The sequence below is a fragment of the Drosophila miranda genome (genome assembly GCF_003369915.1).
Source record: "Drosophila miranda strain MSH22 chromosome Y unlocalized genomic scaffold, D.miranda_PacBio2.1 Contig_Y6_pilon, whole genome shotgun sequence".
NCBI lineage: Eukaryota > Metazoa > Arthropoda > Insecta > Diptera > Drosophilidae > Drosophila > Drosophila miranda.
This window is the reverse complement of record NW_022881651.1, coordinates 546,810-571,757: the sequence shown is the minus strand read 5'-3', so window position 1 is coordinate 571,757 and position 24,948 is coordinate 546,810. Positions and strand designations below refer to the sequence as shown.

Sequence of the window (24,948 nt, the reverse complement as noted above, 5' to 3'; positions counted from 1 at the left end):
CCTATAGTCTTTGAGCATTAGGCGCTGAAGGGGACGGACAGACGGACGGACGGACAGACAGACAGGGCTCAATCGACTCGGCTATTGATGCTGATCAAGAATATATATACTTTATATATATACACTCAAACTGTGACATCATCGCCAGAACGAACGAGAGTTTTTGAAAAACGATTTTCGAATGTGGGCCGGCAATGGTCACGATCACTTTTTTGATGCCCTAAAAGGAAACGCCGAAGGTGACTCGTTTTCTCAAGTGTCTATTGTTTCTTTCAAGAAAAGAAAATAAATAAGAAATAAACGAAATAATCGTGCCTGACCGTCAGTCGATCCCCTCAGATAGTGTGCAACAGCAGTAAACGGAGTCCAGTTCCATGTTTACCCAATCGGGTTCGGGAGTAATCCAAGCCTTGCTTCATTTGCATGGACTTTTGGCGTCGAGTGCTTCCGTCACATACCACATTACACATGTACCGAGAGCTGAATTTGCATTTCTTATTACCAATTACAATTAAATAATCCATCGATTAGGCGATATGTGGAGAGTCGAGCTACCAGGTCTCAGTTTCCCTCCCTCCCCATATACGACTACTACCTAAATCGTTGGCTGGATTCATTCGTTTGCCGATCTGGCTCCGCCCACAAAGCTTTTGTTTATTCGTTTTCTACTTTCAGCGGGACACAAGGGCGTAGTCCCAAAAGGGGTGCTAAATCAAAGTGATCTTTAATTAATTTTTTTTTGAAAATCTTGCCATTTTCAGGGCTTTTGGAAGTTCCGGGGAGAATCGTGAAAGTCCCAGTACTGCCGCCACGTCTGGGCTTAATTAAATTATGCGAAATTATCGAAACGTGCGGGGCACTGACTGACATCCCCCCCAATTCTCCCACTCCACACACACCCCCCTCAAATCTTTTGTTGTGTGTTGTACGAGTACAATTGTTTATGAAGTGCACAGCGAGTACGAGTAGTACATATGTATATACCAAATATAGAGCATGTATATGCGATGCATGTGTGTGTATCCACTTTAGTTAAGTTAAGCATGTGTCCATGTGTTTGTCAGCTGTCCGTATTTCGGTGCCAGCTAAACATTTCTTGTATACAACTATATTTTGTTGCTTTTTATATGCGGATGCCACTCGGAGGCGGGTCAGCATGAAGTCATGCTTGGTCTCAGCTCCAGCCCCATCTCCTCACGCATTCATCTTAATTACGAAGTTTTTATGATGACAATTTCGGGGCTGCGTTTTACTACAAGTCAAGTATATATTTCACTGTAAAAAAACTTCATTTGTAGATCAAGATTGTAGTTTTTTTTTTCTGCCACACCCGAGTACTTTTTTCTTCATACTAGAATTTTTGGTTATTTCCCTTTGTTTTTCCAGTTTTAATGCCAAGTGTAAACAAAGCGTCTCGGGCCAGACCATCGCCTGTTGTTCATGAAGTGCAGCAAAACGCTGAGAATGCATAAAAAAAACGAGGGGGAACGTTGTGAGTTGCTGCGGAGACCGCAACTCTACATTTATACCCGATACTGCAAATTGATTTCTTGCTTTTGGCTAGAAATATGATCCGACCTGATCCAGATTCAGCAATTTGATAGATATGGTCATTATCTATGATTTTGCGTTTTTAGTTTTCTCGAATCTGCAATATTGTGGATGCAACAGATTTTCGTCCTTTGTTTGGCCGGAAGGGGGTGGGACGAAATTTTGAGATATACGTTTTATAGTGAGATCTATCAGGAGTGCGGATACTAAATTTCGTTACTCTAGAGTTAATAGTCTCTGAGATTTGTGGATGCCCCAGATTTTCGTCTTTTGCCGGGGCGGAAGGGGGTGTGGCGAAATTTTGACACAAAACGGTCAAGGTCCGATATCACAGGAGTGTGGATACCAAATTTGGTTGCTCTTGCTCTTATGGGTTCTGAGATCCTTGAACTCCTTGCAATTGGCAAAACCGACCATGTAACCTGTGTGTTAAAGAGAGACAGAGCGAGAAAGAATGAAAATGTTTTTTTGATTTTGGCTATAATAATTATACGATCTGGTTCAGATTTTGCCCTCTAGAAGATATAGTCATCTTCTACGATTCTGCGTTTTTGGTTTTCTCGTATCTTTAAAATTGTGGATGCCACAGATTTTCGCCTTTTGTGGGAGCGGAAGTGTGCGGGGCAAAGTTTTGAAATTTTCTTGTAGCAGCGACATATCACAGAAATCTGGATCCAAAACATCGTTACTATAGCTCCTATAGTCTTTGAGCACTAGGCGCTGAAGGGGACGGACAGACGGACAGACGGACGGACGGACAGACGGACAGACGGACGGACGGACAGACGGACAGACGGACAGACAGACAGACAGACAGGGCTCAATCGACTTGGCTATTGATGCTGATCAAGAATATATATACTTTATGAGGTCGGAAACGATTCCTTCTGGACGTTACACACATCCTTTTTTACCACAAATCTAATATACCACAATACTCATTTTGAGTATCGGGTATAAAAAGGGAGGAGTATTTATATTGTGTGGGCGCCTTTGGGCCAAGAAATCATCAAAGTTATTCACGTCGCACAGTTTGGGAAAAAACTGGACTGGAGTGGAGTCGACTGGAGGGACTGCAATGACACTTGTCGGCTGGCGGCCTCTTGGAAATTTTAAGCCTCGTTAAGCTTCTGGTCAACCGCCTGGCTGGTCTGCTTGAGCGCTCCATCGAATGGATTAACCTTCGCTCTGGATATACTGGATGCCCTTTTGGATTACAGGACTACCCTCTTTAGCGCCTTTGAATGGATAAACAAAGTGCATGTCCTACATGGATTACAGCCGTATAGGGCATCATAAAAGGTAAGAAATCAAGCCACAAATTGAATGCCGAACACAGCAAATGCTTAACCCATGACACCACCAAAAGGGGAGTGGGAGTAGAGGGGGATGAGTGCCCCCTATTAATCCTAAGTGCTTCCTGTGATTTTATGTAAATTTGTACACGGGGAACAGAGGACTCCAAAGAGACCTCTCGAGCAGCAATTCAATGTACAAATGACAGGTTGGCTGTGACACAAAACAGCAGCTTAAGGAAGATGTAAAGCCAAGCAAAAATACCCCCCCCCCCCCCCCCCCAACAACTCTCCTTAACCCTTAACCCTTAACTCCTTAATCCCAGAATGGTAGCCAACATTTCGGCCACACCAAGGAGTATGGTGGCATGGTATTTATCGCAAGTCCTATCCCAAACCAACAACGCCGATCAACTATTACAAGTCGCAGCTCTGCCCAGGGAAAGTACGTCACCTGACCTGTGATTCGAAACACAACATCGAAGTGGGCCCTGAACTATCACTTGGAGCCGTTCACAACTGGCTCTGGAAATCATTCAGTACGAATATCTGGAGAGAGCGGCACAACACAGAGAACGGCAGCAAATATCGAAATCACAGGGAACATAAAGTAAATAAAAATACAAATACAAAACAAAGCCCATGAACGAATATTTCCTCACAGGTGCTGGAATAAGATGAATCCAACTATTAACAATCCACGTTCCCCATTCACCCGCTCGCGGGGTATTTTCGGATCCATGGGATCCTTCGTCTTTACCGACCAGCAGCAGCAGCAGCAGCAGCAGCCGGGGCTGCAGGTCCCCCCGAAGGTTCCGCCGACAAGAATGGACTCAATGCGATGCCCTTCCGAGGCCAAATCCACACCAGTCCTCTGCTGTCCCGCCCAATGGGTCCAATAGGTCACGCTCACCCCCCCATCGTCCCTCCGATGGGGGATTCAGATGGGTGAGCGGCAGCAGCCCAGACTCCCCTTCCCCCGAGGACATAACTTACCCCCAGCTCCCCTGCAGATTCAATGCTGTGCCACAGAAGGCTTCGATGGGACCACCGCCCGTGTTGAGCTCCCTCTGGACAGGCGGCGCTTTTCCGGACAGCCGCGGAGACTACTACGACGACCCACACGAAGAGTACTCCGACTGCCGCTACGAGGGCGACTATGAGGGCGACTACTCGATGCCCACCGAGGAGCACCAAGAGGAGGAGTCGTGCTCCTGTCAGAGCCAGACCTGTCAGAGCCAGAGCGAGTTCAGCTCGATAGAGCGCACCGAGTCGGACTCGGAGCGGGACGAGCTCTCCGACGGCCCTTCCCCCAGGGTCTCCCCGCTGGAGACCCTCGGCGCAGTCGTGCTCTCCACAATGCAGCCGGAGCACCGTCAGCGCATGGTGGCATTGTACCACCTCGTAAAATAATTGTAAGGCAACATATATTAACCCTAACCGATCGAGATATTATACTGCAATTAGTTTTATGCGATATTATACTGCGATAAGTCTGAGGCGAGTTATTCGACGATCGACAAAAATATAGAAAAGAGTGAAATAAGTTAATAAGAGTAACCCAAGAACCGCGCCAAGATGGATAAAAAGATAGATTCAGAAATAAATAAATAAATTGTCGTGTTTCGATGAGGACATAAAGGAACTCAATCTGTTCGAGCCTTATCAGGACATAGAGGAAGATATGTTGGAGCCGGCGCAATTGTCGTGTTTCGGTGAGGACATAAATGAACTCAATCTGTTCGATCCGTATCAGGACAAAGAGGCAGAGGAACATCTGCCGTGTGGACCGCTGGACCGGCTGGTTAGTACATTGCCTCTGGATGTTGACGACGACGACACTGAAGGTGAGTAGATTGTGGCAATTACATTGGAGCAGGTGAATCAGACTTTTCTTCCTCCAGGTATCGTCGGTAACGATGATCTGGTCAACGATATTGGTCGCCTTCAAGCGAGCAATAAATTGCACAAAGGTACAGGCCCCCGAAAATCTGGTAACGGACGCATTGGAAGAACTGAAAATGCAAGGAAACATAATGAATGGACGCATTAACATGACTGTAAATTTACAGAAACTAAGCGACTCCGAATTTTCCATTTACATGGATGAGTATCACATGCCGTGGTACCAATATGCAAAAAAAGGACCGGTACATAAATGGAAAATTCTTGCAGTCGCTGCAATCCCAGTTAACGGGAATGAAATTCATTATTTGTATTTCCACATTTGTCCCGTTTCCAAAACATCTGCACTAGGCAGGAATGCGGTCAAGGAAGGAGTCGATTGAGGGAGGTTGAGAGTGGGGGCTTGTCAAGTCAACTGTTGGCAGTTGGATCCGACCACTGCTTGGCAAATTTCATGCCGGGCAAAAGTGTAAGGGGAAAATTCCCCATATTGTGGGATCTGCCCCACCTCAAAAAGGTTATCCTAAAAAATGATGTACATGAGGATGTGTTGTTGTCAAATATGTATGTCAAGGAATACAGGAAAGAAAATTACAAGAGTATCTTTGAGGCTACGAAGTCGGTAGACAACTTGCCCGACTACCTAATGTCTGATAAAGTTAAAGAAATCATTAAAAATGAAATAATGAACTTATTACGCGCTGTTGAAAAACATTTCGAATTTAGAAACGAACCAATATGTTTTAACAACATGAACAGTGTTGGACAGAATTTCGCTGCCGTTGCAAGGGAAGTTCTTGTACCGAAAAGTAAAAACGCAACCATTCATATGTAAGGTTTATTTGTGACCAATAAATGCTCTGCTCGCAGGCAGATAGAGACCGAACGAAAGGGAGAACAAAAAGGGAGATAAGAGAACGTCGCTTCGTTACGTCTCTCACTCATACATACGTCTACATACTCATATGTCTGTCAATACATGCGTGCATTGCTAGAGATGGTCATTCTTCAACACCCTTCCTCAATGCGTGCATGCTTCCATTTAACTCAATTTAAACTTAACAATTTTATAAATTCGACATGCTTTCTCTTAGGGAGATTCTTGGTCAAGATATCTGCAATCATATCTGTTGTACTAGCATACTTTAACTTAACTTGACCTTCTTCTACAATCTGTCGTACAAAGTGATATCTAATATCAATATGCTTGGTCCTTGAGTGATGCACTGGGTTCCTAGCCAGCTCTTGTGCGCTCAGATTATCGCCATATAAGGTAGTTGAGGTAGCTTCATCTCCACAGCCAATTTCGATGATTAAGCGACGTAAGAATATGGACTCCTTACACGCAGCCGACAGTGCCATGTATTCTGCCTCCGTGCTGCTAAGTGCCACGCTGCGTTGTTTCTCAGATCGCCAAGAAATTGGGCCACCTGCCAAAAAATAAACATAGCCCGTATACGACTTCCGGTTAGTTCGATCGCCGCCCCAATCCGCATCCACATATCCAGTAAGTGGCTGGTGACACCCTTTGTAGTGTAGTTTGAAGTTCATCGTCGCTGCCAAGTACCTCAGAACGTGCTTCACACCAGCCAGATGCTCTGCGTGCGGATCTTTGTTCCTCTGGGCCAACTTTGCAACTGAATGCAAAATGTCCGGTCTGGTTGTGAGTGCCAGCCACATCAGCTCACCAATCATGGATTGATACATGACAGGATCAACCTTTTGACACTGCTCATTAGTACAATCCACCTGGAACCCCGCATCCAACGGAGTAGCCACTGGTCTACATTTGTCCATGTCGTGAGCTTGCAATAGTTCCTTGAGGTATTGCGAGTGGCCTATGGTGATAGGCCCAAGCTCACCTTCACGGTGCACCTCCATGCTTAAAAACAGCTCTGGAACACCTTTGTCGATACATTCGAACGCATTTGAAATAGCCGATTTGATACCGAGCATGTCCTCTTTGGACTGACATGCTATAAGTAAATCGTCAACATATACCAAGATTAACGATAAGTTACCTTTCCCTCTCTGCTGGTAGAGGCACGGCTCGTTGTCACAGGAAACAAAACCCAGATTAGTCAGGACGCCATTCAGCTTCGAATTCCATTCCCTTCCTGACTGCTTCAATCCATATATTGCCTTTTTAAGCAGCATAGCCTTCGCTGGATAAGCTCGATCAATGTACCCTTGTGGTTGCTTCATGTACACCGTATCGCTCAGGTCACTTTTGAGGTATGCCGTACATACATCCATTTGGTTGACATATAATTTCAATTCTGCTGCTAGCGCAAGAATAAATCGCACGCTCTCCAGTCTGCAGACTGGAGAAAATGTTTCCGCATAGTTTATGCCGTACTGCTGGGAGCAACCTTTGGCCACCAGCCGCGCCTTGAATCGTTCGATTTGACCATCTTTGTCGCGTTTCAGGCTATATAACCATTTGCATCCAACAGCTCGTTGTCCTGCCGGTAAGTCTGCCAACTGCCATGTCTCGTTTGCCATTAATGCCTCATATTCGCGTTGCATCGCTTCGGACCAATGTGATGCATGAATACTGATCAACGCCTCCTCGTAGGATACTGGAATCTTTACGTCGCTGGCAATCAGAGCACCAAGAATGTTGTACCCCTTTCTCGGACGGCCAGGTTTGCCGGTCCGAATCAGCCTTGGTCTGCCAGGTCCAACGAGAGGAGCTGGCTCATCTGACTCAACCTTTTCTGTTGCGCTCTCGTACCCATCAGTACCGCTGCTACTGGGATTCTCCCCGTCAACGCTTGCACCATGGCTGCTGTCTCCACCGCTGCTGTCAATGTCATCAGTATCGCCGCCTGACTGCATGCTAACTTCTGCCTTCGGAAGTTCGAATGTGACTGTATCCTTGTCGTCTTGGATCTCGTCAAAGAGAACATCTCGCCTCTCAATCACCTGATGAGACACTGGGTCATACAGTCGATAGCCCTTAGCCGCTACTGAATATCCAATCATGCGATATTCTTTGCCTTTTGGTTGAAGTTTACTCTTCCTTGGACCCTTGTCCAAAGCTACTGCAACGGAGCCAAAAACCTTTAGATGACCAACAAAAGGTTTCTTACCAGTCCACGCTTCCATAGACTTCATACTGGTCAGCGCCTTGGTCGGTGATCGATTCCGTACATACACAGCTGCGTTGACTGCCTCAGCCCACAAGGATTCGCCTAATCCTGACTGGACCAGCATACATCTTGACATTTCCACCAGAGTGCGGTTTGCCCTCTCAGCAACGCCGTTTTGCTGTGGAGTGTACGCCATTGTCAGCTGCCTCTCAATCCCATTAGATTTCAGAAATTCATCAAACGATTTGTTGACAAATTCACCGCCATTGTCGCTCCGGATACATTTGAGACTTTTTCCCGTTTGCCGTTCAACCAGGGTTTTGAACTCGACGAACTTCTGGAAGACTTCATCCTTTGTCCGCAGGAAATACACAAATATACGCCTTGATTTGTCATCGATGAAGGTTAGAAAATACTTTGATCCAGCAAGCGACTGTGTGCCAAAGGGCCCGCACACATCTGCATGAACTAGTTCCAATATATCTTGAGCTCTACTGGTGGTTGCAACAGGAAATGGTTGCGCATGAATCTTGCTGACCATACATATTTTGCAATTCATATCCGCCGGGAAAACCATATTTTCAATGCCGCGCACCATTCCTTTGCTGATCAAATCTTTCATACTGCTGATGTTCAAGTGGCCGTACCGTTTATGCCACAGGGCACCATCAGCCTTAACCGCCGCAAAACAGTTGTTTTGTTTTCCTCGAAACATATACAAGTTTCCAACTCTGTTCGCCTTTACAATGCATTCGCCATTTTGGATAATTCGTGCATATTCTTGTCCAAAAGTGACGACACATTTATTCTGTACAGCGCTGCTCCCCGAGAAATAATTTCCATTCATTTCGGGCACATAGAGAACATTCTTTAACAGCAGCGTGCATATCTCTGTCTTCAGCCCTACTTCCCCTTTTCCTTCAGCTTTTAGGAAACCGGAGTCAGACAGACCAATCATTTCTGTGTGTTTCTCGAACTTTGTGAATAACTGTTTCTCACAACACATGTGGCTTGTGGCACCACTATCCAAACACCACATACTCTTTTTCAAATTATCTGCGTCCAACGCATTTAATAGACTGCACTGCTTGTTCTCCACTCTTGCTGCCCTTTCCACATTTGCGCTCTCCTTCTTACACTGAGCCTTCATATGCCCGCGCTCACCACACTTGAAACATATCATTGTATTGTTTCTCTTCTTTAGCGCTCTGTGCGCGGCCGGCTTATGTGTGCGGTATATGCCTTTGCGTATTCCTTTTGATCTTTTGTGTTTCCCTTTCGTTCGCCTTCTTCCTTCAGTTTTACGCATAGAACATCGAAAGTCGGCAGACTGTCGCGCGTCTCTATGGCGACAACGAAATTTTCGAATTGTTCTGGAAGGCTTGACAACAAAACAATTGAGCGCAGTTCATCATTTAGCTCGATTCCTACTGACCCAAGGCCATCAAGAATATCCACGAACTCATTAATGTAGCTTGAAATGCTTTGCCTTTGGTCCATGCGCTTGCTTAGCAATTTCTTGTACAGTTGAACCTTTCGTACAGGTCCACTTGGTTGATGAACACTCTTTAATTTGTTCCATGCTTCGGACGACTTACTGCAATTTATAATGTATCCCAACTGTGAAGTTTTCACACTCAATGTGATCATGGCCAGCGCCTTTTCATCCTTGGCCTGCCAATTCACACCTTCGGGAACATTCGTTGGTAGCAGGTCACCAGATGCCACACTCCACAATTCAGCGTGCACCAACACAGACCGCATTTGAATACACCAGGAGTCATAATTTCCCTCCTCTAATTGGTCTATTTGATACATCCCGCTCATTGCTGATTATCGTTTAGTCTCTGAGTCACACCGATGTTAATAGTTCGTAACTAAAACAATCACTTTACTTTTAATTTACAAAATCCGAACCTGGGCCCATAACCTGTTGGACAGAATTTCGCTGCCGTTGCAAGGGAAGTTCTTATACCGAAAAGTAAAAACGCAACCATTCATATGTAAGGTTTATTTGTGACCAATAAATGCTCTGCTCGCAGGCAAATAGAGACCGAACGAAAGGGAGAACAAAAAGGGAGATAAGAGAACGTCGCTTCGTTACGTCTCTCACTCATACATACGTCAACACGCTCATATGTCTGTCAATACATGCGTGCATTGCTAGAGATGGTCACTCTTCAACAAACAGCAATACCTTCGAGGAACGTGGCAAGCATTTATCAACAATTTTTATAAACATAATGACAGTATCGTTTAAAGAAGATTTCAACAGAAACCCAGTATATTATGCTACAACTGTAGTGTTCATGGCTCTCCAAATAATGGACCAAAAAATTAAATTATTAAATAAGACGTTAGAAAATATTTTGTAGTATGTAGTATAATTATATTAATTTTAATAATAATAACAATAATAATAATAATAATAATTTGTTTTTTATTTTATTTATTTTATGTAGTATGTATTATACATGTACTATACATAATTAATGTATTTTCAGCTGTAGAATGTAGAATATTTTCAGCCTGTACAAGATTTTCAGCTGTAGAATGTAGAATATTTCAGCCTGTACAAGATTTTCAGCTGTAGAATGTAGAATATTTCAGCCTGTACAAGATTTTCAGCTGTAGAAGCCTGTACAAGGTTTTTAGCTGTAGTGTTCAATTTTTGTTTGTTGTTTGATTGATTTTTGAATTGATTGTTGTTGTTTGATTGATTTTGTTGTTCTGAAGGCTTGATCCACCGGTGACCAGCGACGCAGGATGGCTCTAAGCTATAGTATTTATTGTACGAGTAATATTCAACTAGCACAGCACTAGCATTTAACCCGTATTCAGAGCAGACTGTAAGTTTAAGTTAGTCTGAAATTGTTTTTATTAACATACGAATAATGAAATTGAACAAAACCCTTAATAATTTGTTGTCAGTAAGTAAGCAGTATATAATGGTTATATAGACAGTAAATATTGTATAAACGAATATCTTTACTGTATGTACCATTTTGTACCAGAGTAAATATTTTGTAATTGCAAATGTTAGATTTATGCATTCTTGAATTTTCATTTCTTTTTCTTTTCGTTATAATAGTTTTATTATCTTTAATTGGTTTTCTGTTTTCTGTTTTCGTTTTGTTTTTTTTTTTTTGCATTTGATATGATTTGGTTCAAAATGTGTGTGTTGTTTACGCACATATTATGGTTAATGGTTCTTAATCTTGTTCGTTACTCTTTTATTACCCTTTTTGTATATCTTTTGTTTTATCAATTAATCTTTAGCTAAGCTGAGGAGCGTAGCGTATCGGATCAAATCACTCAAAAGTTGATGGGTCTAAGGGGCTAGCTAACGAGGCAGTCAATCGCAATAACAATGGAAATCCAAATGTAAATTTATGCAAACCACGCGGCAAAACGGTCAAGGTCCGATATCACTGGAGTGTGGATACCAAATTAAGTTGCTCTAGCTCTTATGGTTTCTGAGATCCTTGAACTCATATTTTGCAATTGGCAAAACCGACCATGAAACCTGTGTGTTAGAGAGAGACAGAGCGAGAAAGAATGAAAATGTTTTCTTGATTTTGGCTATAATAATTATACGATCTGGTTCAGATTTTGCACTCTAGAACATATAATCATCTTCTACGATTCTGCGTTTTTGGTTTTCTCGTATCTTTAAAAATGTGGATGCCACAGATTTTCGCCCTTTGTGGGGGCGGAAGTGGGCGGGGCGAAGTTTTGAAATATTTTTGTGGCAGTGACATATCACAGAAGTCTGGATCCAAAACATCGTTGCTCTAGCTCTTATAGTCTTTGAGCACTAGGCGCTGAAGGGGACGGACAGACGGACAGACGGACGGACGGACAGACAGACATGGCTCAATCGACTCGGCTATTTATTTATTTATTTATTAAATTAACAAATTATCTGTTAATAATGGTACTTAGTTACTAAAGGCGGAAAAAGATAAGTTAAAAGTTAGCTAAATTTAAATGATTATAAATATTGCATGCAATTAGTTTAAGAGACAGTTCAGGGGATAGGGTTAGACAGAGGGAGTTATAATTATGGCATAAAACCCTAAAAGGTTCATGATCAGCATAATTAGACCTACATATGGGTAGACGGATAGGCCTAAAAGTACGGGTAGGTCTGGTCAAGAATATATATACTTTATGGGGTCGGAAACGATTCCTTCTGGACGTTACACACATCCACTTTTACCACAAATCTAATATACCCCAATACTCATTTTGAGTATCGGGTATAATAATGCCATAAATTGGATAAACAATCCAAGCACAGTTTGCCAAAAAACAGACTTTATGGACAAGCAATTTAGTTTAGTGTTTACTCTGCTCTCCTCCTCCCACGCAGCTAGAGGGTCTCTCGATCTGATCACATCACGTATTCGGAAAGGGTTTTTTTATTTTTTTTTTTTTTTTTTGTTAAGCGTTGAATCCGTCGTTGCATATAACGTATCTTAACATCACTGGTAAATAATATTGGGGTAGCCAAACCTAATGCTAAATGCGAGAGGACTTACAAAAAAATATAATATTATAATATTGGAAGGGAAACTTAGAGTTGGCCAATAGTTTTGGCAAAACCCAATCTCTTCAACCGCCTCAAAGGCCTGGCAGGTAGTAATCGTCTGGCGAGCATACTATGGTGTCTAATTAACCTGTCACTGTATCTGCTGGTGTGCCTTCCAATCTGCTCCTCTACTGTATGCAGATTCAAATCCCGATGTAGGGTGGAGCCGCGCACGTACCAAGGGCAGTTCGTTATTTGCCTCATGGCGCGATTCTGCAAGACCTGTATCCGTTTATAGTTCGATTTGGCAGCTATACCCCAAATCTGCACACCGTAGAGCCAGATCGGGGCTACACATTGAACATAAACTGCTCTTTTGGCTCTCAGTGACATGGTGCTTCTTCTGTTAATCAGCCACCGCCATTGCTGCATTCTTTGCCCACATTTACGAGCCGTAGCTTTCAAGTGTGGACCAAAAGTAAGACGCTTATCAAAGGTGATACCGAGATACTTTGCTTGCTCTGGTTGGTCCAAAGTTACGCCTTCAAACTGTATGGGTGGGGTGTGGTCTATGAGCGCTTTCAGGGTGAAGCATGGATTGGTGGTCTTCAGTGGGTTGACTTTTAAATTCCATCTTTTGCACCAAGCTGCCAAAGAGTAGAGGTACTCTTGGAGACCATCTGCTGCCTCAAGGCGGCACTTGGAGCTGTAGAGCAGTGCTATATCGTCCGCGTAGGTAGCAAGCAGAGCCTTATGGGGGGCCTCCATATGTTGCTCGCTTGGGGAGGGTAGATCTGCAGTATAGATAGAGTAAAGCAGCGGGCCAAGGACGCTGCCCTGTGGAACTCCAGCTCTCATTTGGCAAGGTGTTGAATGTGTGTTCCTGAACCTGACCATAAACTGACGACCTCCCAAGTATGATCGTAGGACACCGTAGTATGGTGCTGGGAACAGTTTTTTACTTTGCTCAGTAGGCCGATATGCCAAACTCTATCGAAGGCTTGCTGCATATCAACGAAGACTGCATTGCAGTATTCTAGATCATCATAGGCCTGTAGGATGTGTCCTGCCAATCTGTGGACTTGCTCCACTGTGCCGTGTCCCTCCCGAAAGCCAAACTGGTGATCCGGCAAGATACGGCATTCCTTGTTAATACTACCAAGACGATTGGCAAGAAGCCTCTCCCATACCTTAGATAAGGAAGACAAACGACTTATTGGCCGATACGACTCAGGGTCGTCCTCCGGTTTTCCAGGCTTATGGATCATCAGGATTGTTGCTATCTTCCACTGCTTAGGGAAAAACTGCATCCTTAACATGGCGTTAAAAATGAGCACTATGTAGAGTATCGCCCGAGTAGGCAATGCTTTCAGTGTGGAATTGCACACTCTGTCAATGCCAGGAGCCTTCTTCCTCGGTAGGGACTTGATGACTTCAACAATCTCCTCAGCCCTGGCTGGTTTAATGGGTAAGGCCATTTGTAGAGGTGTTTGCAGACTATCTTTTGTCTCTTTGTACTGCGCCTCCGTGGCGAATTGGTAATGGGTGAACCTGTCCCCTAAATGATGTGCAAACGAATTGGCCTGCTCTTCTTCGTTTCTAGCAAGTTCACCGTTGGGACACCGGATGGGAATCTGTCTGAACGGTTGCCTCTTAAGAGACTTAGTGGTCTTCCAAAGCGAATATCCAGCATCCACGGTGTAATCCATGGAAGCAAGCTTTTGTTCAAAGAAGTTGCTTCGCAGTTCTCTCAGGCTGTTTCGAAGTTGCTTGGCAGCCCGGTTCCATAGAATTCGGTCCCATGGGTCTTGAGATCGGATTGCGCGTCTTCGAAGTCTCCTTTTTTGTGACAAAAGCTCTCTGGCCTCTCTTGTAAGAACTATTCCATAGGCGGCGCTTGTCGGAGGATGCGAGGGCGTTGAGGCAGCAGCAGCCATGTGTATACTCTCTGTGATGTTATCTACAGCCATCTCGATATCTTCCTCAGAGTTTAGCGTGACGTTCAGTTGAATCGACCTCTCCAAATGTTGCCTAAATTCGAGCATGTCAGTGTGCTTGGTGACTAGATGAGGGCTTGGATTTTCTATAATGCCATCTGTTTTAATGCTGATGACTAAGGCCAGATGGTCGGAGTCCAGATCCCAGCTCTGACTTATTGTTGCTCGAGAATCCGGAATACCATGATGTACTGCGAAGTCTATGCAGGACGGCGTGTGATTGAGTACATATGGGTACCTGGTTGGTGATCCAGTTGCAAGGATCTTAGCGCCAGTAGCAGAGATGGCTTCCGCTAGCTCTCGCCCCCTAGGGGAATTGTAAGTGTCTCCCCACAGCCAGTGTCGGGCATTCCAGTCCCCACCAACCAAATACCTTTGCCCGCAAGCACGGAGTGCATCGATGTAATGTCTTTCCTCAATCCTGACTCTGGGAGGGCAGTAAATGGCGCTGAACTCCACATCGCCCAGTCCTGTGGCTACTTTTACTGCTGACATTTGCATGCTGCGTGTCTCAATGACCCTTTGTGGAAAATGACGAAGCGAAGTCTTAACTAAAACCGCAACTCCACCAACGCTATTATTATTCCGCGATGGCTTAAAGGCTGGATAGAAGGCATATCCATATATTTTTACAGCTGCCCCTCTTTTAATTCTGATCTCCGTCAAAAGAAGAATGTCAACGCTATTCTTGTGCGCGAAGAGCTCAACTTCTTTTGCTTTCCCTGAAATGACGTTAGCATTCCAGATGAGAACTTTTAGTGGGTTCATTGAGATGCTGAAACGTTGTTCTGGAGCTGAAGATTAGATCCAGCCCATTGCTTAATAGTGTTGGCCAATTCAAAAACCATTTTTTCGAGTTTTTCAAGTCGTTGATTGGCTTGACTATTATGCTGCTGCTGTTCTTGCTGCTGTTGCTGTAGCCACATAAGAAACTGCTGCTGCTGCTGCTGTTGGTGCTGTTGTTGCCATTGTTGAAATTGTGTCTGCTGTTGTTGTAGCAGTGCCTGAACTTCATATGAATTCTGTTGCTGGTTATTCAATCCTTGTGGCTGATGCTCTTGTAGACTATGAAAACGACGCTGAGCAGGTGTAGCATGTATTGCATTTGAATTACCATTTGCTACTGCAGCGTAGGAGGCTCCTGTATTACTTCTAGTGCCTACCAAAGGTTGGTGCTGAACAATATTTCGCTGGTGCTGCTGTATTGTTGGTCTATTAGCCCCCTTTTTGTGACTAGACTGCAAGGTAGGAAACTGTTGCTGGTCTCCAGGAAGTGTGGTAGAGTAAGCATATGCCGCTTGATTATTTAAGGGGACATGACCCGTCCTGTTCGTATTAATTGCCTTCTTTGCGGAGCCCATTGATCGGCGTAGAAACTCCTGATACCATTGGCATCCTTTGTAACTGGCCATATGGCTTCCAGAGCAGTGAATGCAGGTTGTCTGTGCATCTAGGGGGCGTGTGCATTGTGAGGTTTGGTGATTTTCACCGCATCTGGCACAGTTGTGATGTCGGCGGCAGTATTTGGCTGTGTGGCCGAAATCCTGGCATCGACGACATTGAGCAATCTCTGTGGATTTTCGCATCCTTTCAATCCTTTTTTTTTTGGGGCAAAGGGTCTTGACTTGGTAAATTTCGTTAATTTTTGCACAAGGCTTAATATTAATGAAAAAACTATTAAGTTTTTCGTCCTTGTTAGTCCTTGAGCTTGGATTATGGATGTGAAGGACCTCGAAGCCCAACATTTTAAAATCGGCGGTAATATCATTGTTTAGGGTGCTATGATGTAGGTCTCTTACAACAATTCTATGAGGCTTTTCAGTCTGCAATTGGTATGTGTGGAATTCTATTCCAATGGCATCGAAACAATCCACAATTGCTCTATAGGTATCACTGTCTTTGGGGAGGATTCTGACCGTTTCCCCCTGGTTAGCTTTGACGACAACGTTATTCAAATTTGCAACGTCCTTTATGACATCAAATAAGTCATTTAAGTTGCTAATATTCACAACTATTTGCGGTGGTTTTGGAGGGCCTTTAAGCTGATTACCAGAGCTCGTTGATTCTCCTTGAAGACACTGGTCTAACTGCTATTAACTGCTTCATAAAGGTGTTCATCCATTTGGTCATTTCCAGCGTCTGCATCTACATTCATCCGAACTTCCTCATTATTACTATCACTTTGGATGTTCGTGTCAAGAATGGCAAATCTGTTGTTGGTGTTTGCCTGTTGGCTTGTAGTGGGGGCAAGCCCAGGTCCCGGCCGCCGCTCCCTCGTTTAGATTTAGAATAGGATGACAAAGTCTGATCGTTTTTTCTTTTGCCCGTTCTCCGTTTTTGAGCATCCAGAAGTCGTTCGGCAGCAGTGCGAAGTGTTTTTGCCTCAGTGTCGTCGGGGCATGTGGATATGGAGTTTTCTTGGCTATCAAAGCTTAGTGCAGGGCAGATACTGCTTATTGTAGCAGTTGCCATGGTGTAGGTGGTGTTGTTGGTGGCACTAATGAATGTTACTGTTGTTGTGGTTTCTGTGCATGTAGAGCGTTCAGCCTCTGAACGGTACTCAGAACGAATCTCAGAAGGTAATTTGCCTGATATTAGAAGCATTCTCTCATGATCAGTCCGCTTATTTCTAAGCCGAGAGTCAGATGAACTATTCGCATTCATTATACCGTAGCTGATAAGCGAAGTTCTTATTGCCCCTCCTGTGCGGCTGTGCGCAGACTGAGGGGAATGTCTTGCCCGAAGGGCAGTGAATACAGTTGTAAAAACGTTCACAAATGTGTTTTTTGTTTTTGTCCAATTGCCGACACCGCACAAAGCAGCACCCGAATTTATGATGTATGCTATTTTTAGCACACAAGAGAATGCTCCGCTAAAGCAGAATAAAGAAAACAACTTTGCACAAGCGCGACACAACCGATCTCTATGAAAGTTGATTCGAGACTAATTCGGGAAGGGTATGGGAAAATATCATGTGAGAATGTTATAGCAGTGTATAAATTATTGACAGACGATCGGAGAAACGCGGTTGATCCTGTGCAGCGTGACATATACATATTCAGTTTATCGCGTTAAAAACTTTACATTAATCACGTCTGTCCCCCTTCTACTTACTCTTTCCGAAGTGTTGTCATTTGCTGATTTCACTTTTGCAGCTGCACCAACACAAAGAACTTTAGTAGAGGATTCGGTGTGCAACTCAGAGCCAATTTTGTTGGTCAATTTCCTAGGTCCCAGCTCTCTCAGTCTCCAAATTCCAGATGTTCCCACAGACAGAAAGAAGAACAGGGCTGAAAGGTTTATAAATATAAATTCACTCAAAGAAAAAATGAGAAGTCGAAACAGTTTTCGAATCGCGAATGAAGATAATCTCATTATTATTTTTCTTTTAAAACTAGTAATAATGTCGTTGGACTCCCTTTCCTTTGCGACACACTTTATTCTCAAATTCCAGAGTGATACGAGTACTTTTTTTTTCCAGTGTTATAGTATATACATATGTGAGCTCCAAGAGAAGGGGGAATAAAATTCCACTCCAGACTCCGTATACTCTGTGATTTCGACTGGTTTCCGTAGATGAAGCAAATGTTTAAGAGTTTAAGGGCAATTTGTGTTTTCCGAAGCTTATAATTTAATAACTACACGGGAGGGCAAATTAAGTCTGTAGTTCGGGTACCACAAAAACCACTTAAAGACGCTTTCTTTAATTGCCCCCAAAACGAAGATTTGGTTTTTATTTTTCGAGAAACCTGTGGGGTAGCTTTCGGCTGCGGATGTGGCTGTGACTGTGGCTCTGACTGTGGCTCTGCCTCCAGCTGCTGGCCAGCTCCATGGACAGACAGTCATTTGTGTGAAAATCATCGTAGCATGAAGCGTTGTCAAATACCGTTTGTTGCGGGGGTCGGTCCACTCTCATGCTTTTGTTTCGGCCATTTCAAGGTCTGTACAGAAACCGTCTGTTGGGTCAGACCTCCCTCCATTGACCAGAGCAGAGCTCTAACAATGCGGGTTCTGGCATCATTTTCATAGAAACGGCATTAGAAGTTACTCATACGCAGCGTGGGTTGGAAAAGATTAACGAAAGCCCACATAGACATAGCACATCCTCCCCATTCTCCCTTGACTCTTTGCAGACAGCAGAATGAGCTCTTACAACTGCGGTTTCATCGATCCGCAGGTCCAGTTGAGCGCAGCCCTCGCTAATCGGGACATACGGGAATTCCACACTGCCCTGGACAGCGGTGCCCAGGCCAATCGCCAGGACGATCGAATGCCTCTCAGGTGGGCTCCTGCATTCAGCTGCTGCTCGAGTACGGAGCCTCTCCGAATTTGGTGGATCAGGGCGAGTTCACGCCGCTCCACCATGTGCTGAAGAATAGAAAGATTTAGGGAGGCACTAAGCTGGAGCTGATCCGACTTTTCCTGAAACAACCACAGTTGGACATTGACAGCTATCGGAACAGGCAGGTACGCCAGATGCTGAGGGATCAGTATCCGGAACTGCCGTTGCCGGAGCTGCGCGAGGCCGGAGCAGAGATCGACTGCGAGCGACTCCTCCGCACGCTGCGGGACGGAGACGAGAACCAGTTCGAGCACCAATTCGCGGAGTACCACCAGAACGACAACGGAAACGCAGACAACCAATGCAATGCCAACCAGAAGGAGTATCAGTCCCTGCTGGCGGAGAGTATCAAGCGGGGCAAGCAGCGAGCCTTTGAGGCCATCCTCGAGACGGGCTTCAACATTAATCATTCAAAATTGAGCGACATCAGCCCCGTGGAGTTGGCCGTAATCTGGGGCAAGCACAGGGCGCTAGAGTAGCTGTTGAAAGGGAAACTTAGAGTTGGCCAATAGTTTTGGCAAAACCCAATCTCTTCAACCGCCTCAAAGGCCTGGCAGGTAGTAATCGTCTGGCGAGCATACTATGGTGTCTAATTAGCCTGTCACTGTATCTGCTGGTGTCCCTTCCAATCTGCTCCTCTACTGTATGCAGATTCAAATCCCGATGTAGGGTGGAGCCGCGCACGTACCAAGGGCAGTTCGTTATTTGCCTCATGGCGCGATTCTGCAAGACCTGTATCCGTTTATAGTTCGATTTGGCAGCTATAACCCAAATCTGCACACCGTAGAGCCAGATCGGGGCTACACAGTGAACATAAACTGCTCTTTTGGCTCTCAGTGACATGGTGCTTCTTCTGTTAATCAGCCACCGCAATTGCTGCATTATTTGCCCAAATTTACGAGCCGTAGCTTTCAAGTGTGGACCAAAAGTAAGACGCTTATCAAGGGTGATACCGAGATACTTTGCTTGCTCTGGTTGGTCCAAAGTTACGCCTTCAAACTGTATGGGTGGGGTGTGGTCTATGAGCGCTTTCAGGGTGAAGCATGGATTGGTGGTCTTCAGTGGGTTGACTTTTAAATTCCATCTTTTGCACCAAGCTGCCAAAGAGTAGAGGTACTCTTGGAGACCATCTGCTGCCTCAAGGCGGCACTTGGAGCTGTAGAGCAGTGCTATATCGTCCGCGTAGGTAGCAAGCAGAGCCTTATGGGGGCCTCCATATGTTGCTCGCTTGGGGAGGGTAGATCTGCAGTATAGATAGAGTAAAGCAGCGGGCCAAGGACGCTGCCCTGTGGATCTCCAGCTCTCATTTGGCAAGGTGTTGAATGTGTGTTCCTGAACCTGACCATAAACTGACGTCCTCCCAAGTATGATCGTAGGACACCGTAGTATGGTGCTGGGAACAGTTTTTTACTTTGCTCAGTAGGCCGATATGCCAAACTCTATCGAAGGCTTGCTGCATATCAACGAAGACTGCATTGCAGTATTCTAGATCATCATAGGCCTGTAGGATGTGTCCTGCCAATCTGTGGACTTGCTCCACTGTGCCGTGTCCCTCCCGAAAGCCAAACTGGTGATCCGGCAAGATACGGCATTCCTTGTTAATACTACCAAGACGATTGGCAAGAAGCCTCTCCCATACCTTAGATAACGAAGACAAACGACTTATTGGCCGATACGACTCAGGGTCGTCCTCCGGTTTTCCAGGCTTATGGATCATCAGGATTGTTGCTATCTTCCACTGCTTAGGGAAAAACTGCATCCTTAACATGGCGTTAAAAATGAGCACTATGTAGAGTATCGCCCGAGTAGGCAATGCTTTCAGTGTGGAATTGCACACTCTGTCAATGCCAGGAGCCTTCTTCCTCGGTAGGGACTTGATGACTTCAACAATCTCCTCAGCCCTGGCTGGTTTAATGGGTAAGGCCATTTGTAGAGGTGTTTGCAGACTATCTTTTGTCTCTTTGTACTGCGCCTCCGTGGCGAATTGGTAATGGGTGAACCTGTCCCCTAAATGATGTGCAAACGAATTGGCCTGCTCTTCTTCGTTTCTAGCAAGTTCACCGTTGGGACACCGGATGGGAATCTGTCTGAACGGTTGTCTCTTAAGAGACTTAGTGGTCTTCCAAAGCGAATATCCAGCATCCACGGTGTAATCCATGTTCAAGCTTTTTTCATCCAAGCTTTTGTTCAAAGAAGTTGCTTCGCAGTTCTCTCAGGCTGTTTCGAAGTTGCTTGGCAGCCCGGTTCCATAGAATTCGGTCCCATGGGTCTTGAGATCGGATTGCGCGTCTTCGAAGTCTCCTTTTTTGTGACAAAAGCTCTCTGGCCTCTCTTGTAAGAACTATTCCATAGGCGGCGCTTGTCGGAGGATGCGAGGGCGTTGAGGCAGCAGCAGCCATGTGTATACTCTCTGTGATGTTATCTACAGCCATCTCGATATCTTCCTCAGAGTTTAGCGTGACGTTCAGTTGAATCGACCTCTCCAAATGTTGCCTAAATGCGAGCAGATCAGTGTGCTTGGTGACTAGATGAGGGCTTGGATTTTCTATAATGCCATCTGTTTTAATGCTGATGACTAAGGCCAGATGGTCGGAGTCCAGATCCCAGCTCTGACTTATTGTTGCTCGAGAATCCGGAATACCATGATGTACTGCGAAGTCTATGCAGGACGGCGTGTGATTGAGTACATATGGGTACCTGGTTGGTGATCCAGTTGCAAGGATCTTAGCGCCAGTAGCAGAGATGGCTTCCGCTAGCTCTCGCCCCCTAGGGGAATTGTAAGTGTCTCCCCACAGCCAGTGTCGGGCATTCCAGTCCCCACCAACCAAATACCTTTGCCCGCAAGCACGGAGTGCATCGATGTAATGTCTTTCCTCAATCCTGACTCTGGGAGGGCAGTAAATGGCGCTGAACTCCACATCGCCCAGTCCTGTGGCTACTTTTACTGCTGACATTTGCATGCTGCGTGTCTCAATGACCCTTTGTGGAAAATGACGAAGCGAAGTCTTAACTAAAACCGCAACTCCACCAACGCTATTATTATTCCGCGATGGCTTGAAGGCTGGATAGAAGGCATATCCATATATTTTTACAGCTGCCCCTCTTTTAATTCTGATCTCCGTCAAAAGAAGAATGTCAACGCTATTCTTGTGCGCGAAGAGCTCAACTTCTTTTGCTTTCCCTGAAATGCGGTTAGCATTCCAGATGAGAACCTTTAGTGGGTTCATTGAGATGCTGAAACGTTGTTCTGGAGCTGAAGATTAGATCCAGCCCATTGCTTAATAGTGTTGGCCAATTCAAAAACCATTTTTTCGAGTTTTTCAAGGCGTTGATTGGCTTGACTATTATGCTGCGGCTGTTCTTGCTGCTGGTGCTGTAGCCACATAAGAAACTGCTGCTGCTGCTGCTGTTGGAGCTGTTGTTGCCATTGTTGAAATTGTGTCTGCTGTTGTTGTAGCAGTGCCTGAACTTCATATGAATTCTGTTGCTGGTTATTCAATCCTTGTGGCTGATGCTCTTGGAGACTATGAAAACGACGCTGAGCAGGTGTAGCATGTATTGCATTTGAATTACCATTTGCTACTGCAGCGTAGGAGGCTCCTGTATTACTTCTAGTGCCTACCAAAGGTTGGTGCTGAACAATATTTCGCTGGTGCTGCTGTATTGTTGGTCTATTAGCCCCCTTTTTGTGACTAGACTGCAAGGTAGGAAACTGTTGCTGGTCTCCAGGAAGTGTGGTAGAGTAAGCATATGCCACTTGATTATTTAAGGGGACATGACCCGTCCTGTTCGTATTAATTGCCTTCTTTGCGGAGCCCATTGATCGGCGTAGAAACTCCTGATACCATTGGCATCCTTTGTAACTGGCCATATGGCTTCCAGAGCAGTGAATGCAGGTTGGCTGTGCATCTAGGGGGCGTGTGCATTGTGAGGTTTGGTGATTTTCACCGCATCTGGCACAGTTGTGATGTCGGCGGCAGTATTTGGCTGTGTGGCCGAAATCCTGGCATCGACGACATTGAGCAATCTCTGTGGATTTTCGCATCCTTTCAATCCTTTTTTTTTTGGGGGCAAAGGGTCTTGACTTGGTAAATTTCGTTAATTTTTGCACAAGGCTTAATATTAATGAAAAAACTATTAAGTATTTCGTCCTTCTTAGTCCTTGAGCTTGGATTATGGATGTGAAGGACCTCGAAGCCCAACATTTTAAAATCGGCGGTAATATCATTGTTTAGGGTGCTATGATGTAGGTCTCTTACAACAATTCTATGAGGCTTTTCAGTCTGCAATTGGTATGTGTGGAATTCTATTCCAATGGCATCGAAACAATCCACAATTGCTCTATAGGTATCACTGTCTTTGGGAGGATTCTGACCGTTTCCCCCTGGTTAGCTTTGACGACAACGTTATTCAAATTTGCAACGTCCTTTATGACATCAAATAAGTCATTTAAGTTGCTAATATTCACAACTATTTGCGATGGTTTTGGAGGGCCTTTAAGCTGATTACCAGAGCTCGTTGATTCTCCTTGAAGACACTGGTCTAACTGCTATTAACTGCTTCATAAAGGTGTTCATCCATTTGGTCATTTCCAGCGTCTGCATCTACATTCATCCGAACTTCCTCATTATTACTATCACTTGGGATGTTCGTGTCAAGAATGGCAAATCTGTTGTTGGTGTTTGCCTGTTGGCTTGTAGTGGGGGGCAAGCCCAGGTCCCGGCCGCCGCTCCCTCGTTTAGATTTAGAATAGGATGACAAAGTCTGATCGTTTTTTCTTTTGCCCGTTCTCCGTTTTTGAGCATCCAGAAGTCGTTCGGCAGCAGTGCGAAGTGTTTTTGCCTCAGTGTCGTCGGGGCATGTGGATATGGAGTTTTCTTGGCTATCAAAGCTTAGTGCAGGGCAGATACTGCTTATTGTAGCAGTTGCCATGGTGTAGGTGGTGTTGTTGGTGGCACTAATGAATGTTACTGTTGTTGTGGTTTCTGTGCATGTAGAGCGTTCAGCCTCTGAACGGTACTCAGAACGAATCTCAGAAGGTAATTTGCCTGATATTAGAAGCATTCTCTCATGATCAGTGCGCTTATTTCTAAGCCGAGAGTCAGATGAACTATTCGCATTCATTATACCGTAGCTGATAAGCGAAGTTCTTATTGCCCCTCCTGTGCGGCTGTGCGCAGACTGAGGGGAATGTCTTGCCCGAAGGGCAGTGAATACAGTTGTAAAAACGTTCACAAATGTGTTTTTTGTTTTTGTCCAATTGCCGACACCGCACAAAGCAGCACACGAATTTATGATGTATGCTATTTTTAGCACACAAGAGAATGCTCCGCTAAAGCAGAATAAAGAAAACAACTTTGCACAAGCGCGACACAACCGATCTCTATGAAAGTTGATTCGAGACTAATTCGGGAAGGGTATGGTAAAATATCATGTGAGAATGTTATAGCAGTGTATAAATTATTGACAGACGATCGGAAAAACGCGGTAGATCCTGTGCAGCTGGACATATACATATTCAGTTTATCGCGTTAAAAACTTTACATTAATCACGTCTGTCCCCCTTCTACTTACTCTTTCCGAAGTGTTGTCATTTGCTGATTTCACTTTTGCAGCTGCACCAACACAAAGAACTTTAGTAGAGGATTCGGTGTGCAACTCAGAGCCAATTTTGTTGGGCAATTTCCTAGGTCCCAGCTCTCTCAGTCTCCAAATTCCAGATGTTCCCACAGACAGAAAGAAGAACAGGGCTGAAAGGTTTATAAATATAAATTCACTCAAAGAAAAAATGAGAAGTCGAAACAGTTTTCGAATCGCGAATGAAGATAATCTCATTATTATTTTTCTTTTAAAACTAGTAATAATGTCGTTGGACTCCCTTTCCTTTGCGACACACTTTATTCTCAAATTCCAGAGTGATACGAGTACTTTTTTTTTCCAGTGTTATAGTATATACATATGTGAGCTCCAAGAGAAGGGGGAATAAAATTCCACTCCAGACTCCGTATACTCTGTGATTTCGACTGGTTTCCGTAGATGAAGCAAATGTTTAAGAGTTTAAGGGCAATTTGTGTTTTCCGAAGCTTATAATTTAATAACTACACGGGAGGGCAAATTAAGTCTGTAGTTCGGGTACCACAAAAACCACTTAAAGACGCTTTCTTTAATTGCCCCCAAAACGAAGATTTGGTTTTTATTTTTCGAGAAACCTGTGGGGTAGCTTTCGGCT

General features: G+C 44.6%; 1 protein-coding gene across 1 annotated transcript; it reads left to right on the top strand.

The window, feature by feature from the left end:
- The first annotated feature begins 3,657 nt into the window (after positions 1-3,657).
- LOC117195155 lies at positions 3,658-4,326 on the top strand. Its single transcript, XM_033399799.1, has 2 exons — positions 3,658-3,794; positions 3,860-4,326. The coding sequence occupies exons 1-2, from the start codon at positions 3,688-3,690 to the stop codon at positions 4,257-4,259; spliced, it is 507 nt and encodes a 168-aa protein (XP_033255690.1). The 5' UTR covers positions 3,658-3,687; the 3' UTR covers positions 4,260-4,326.
- Positions 4,327-24,948: the final 20,622 nt, after the last annotated feature.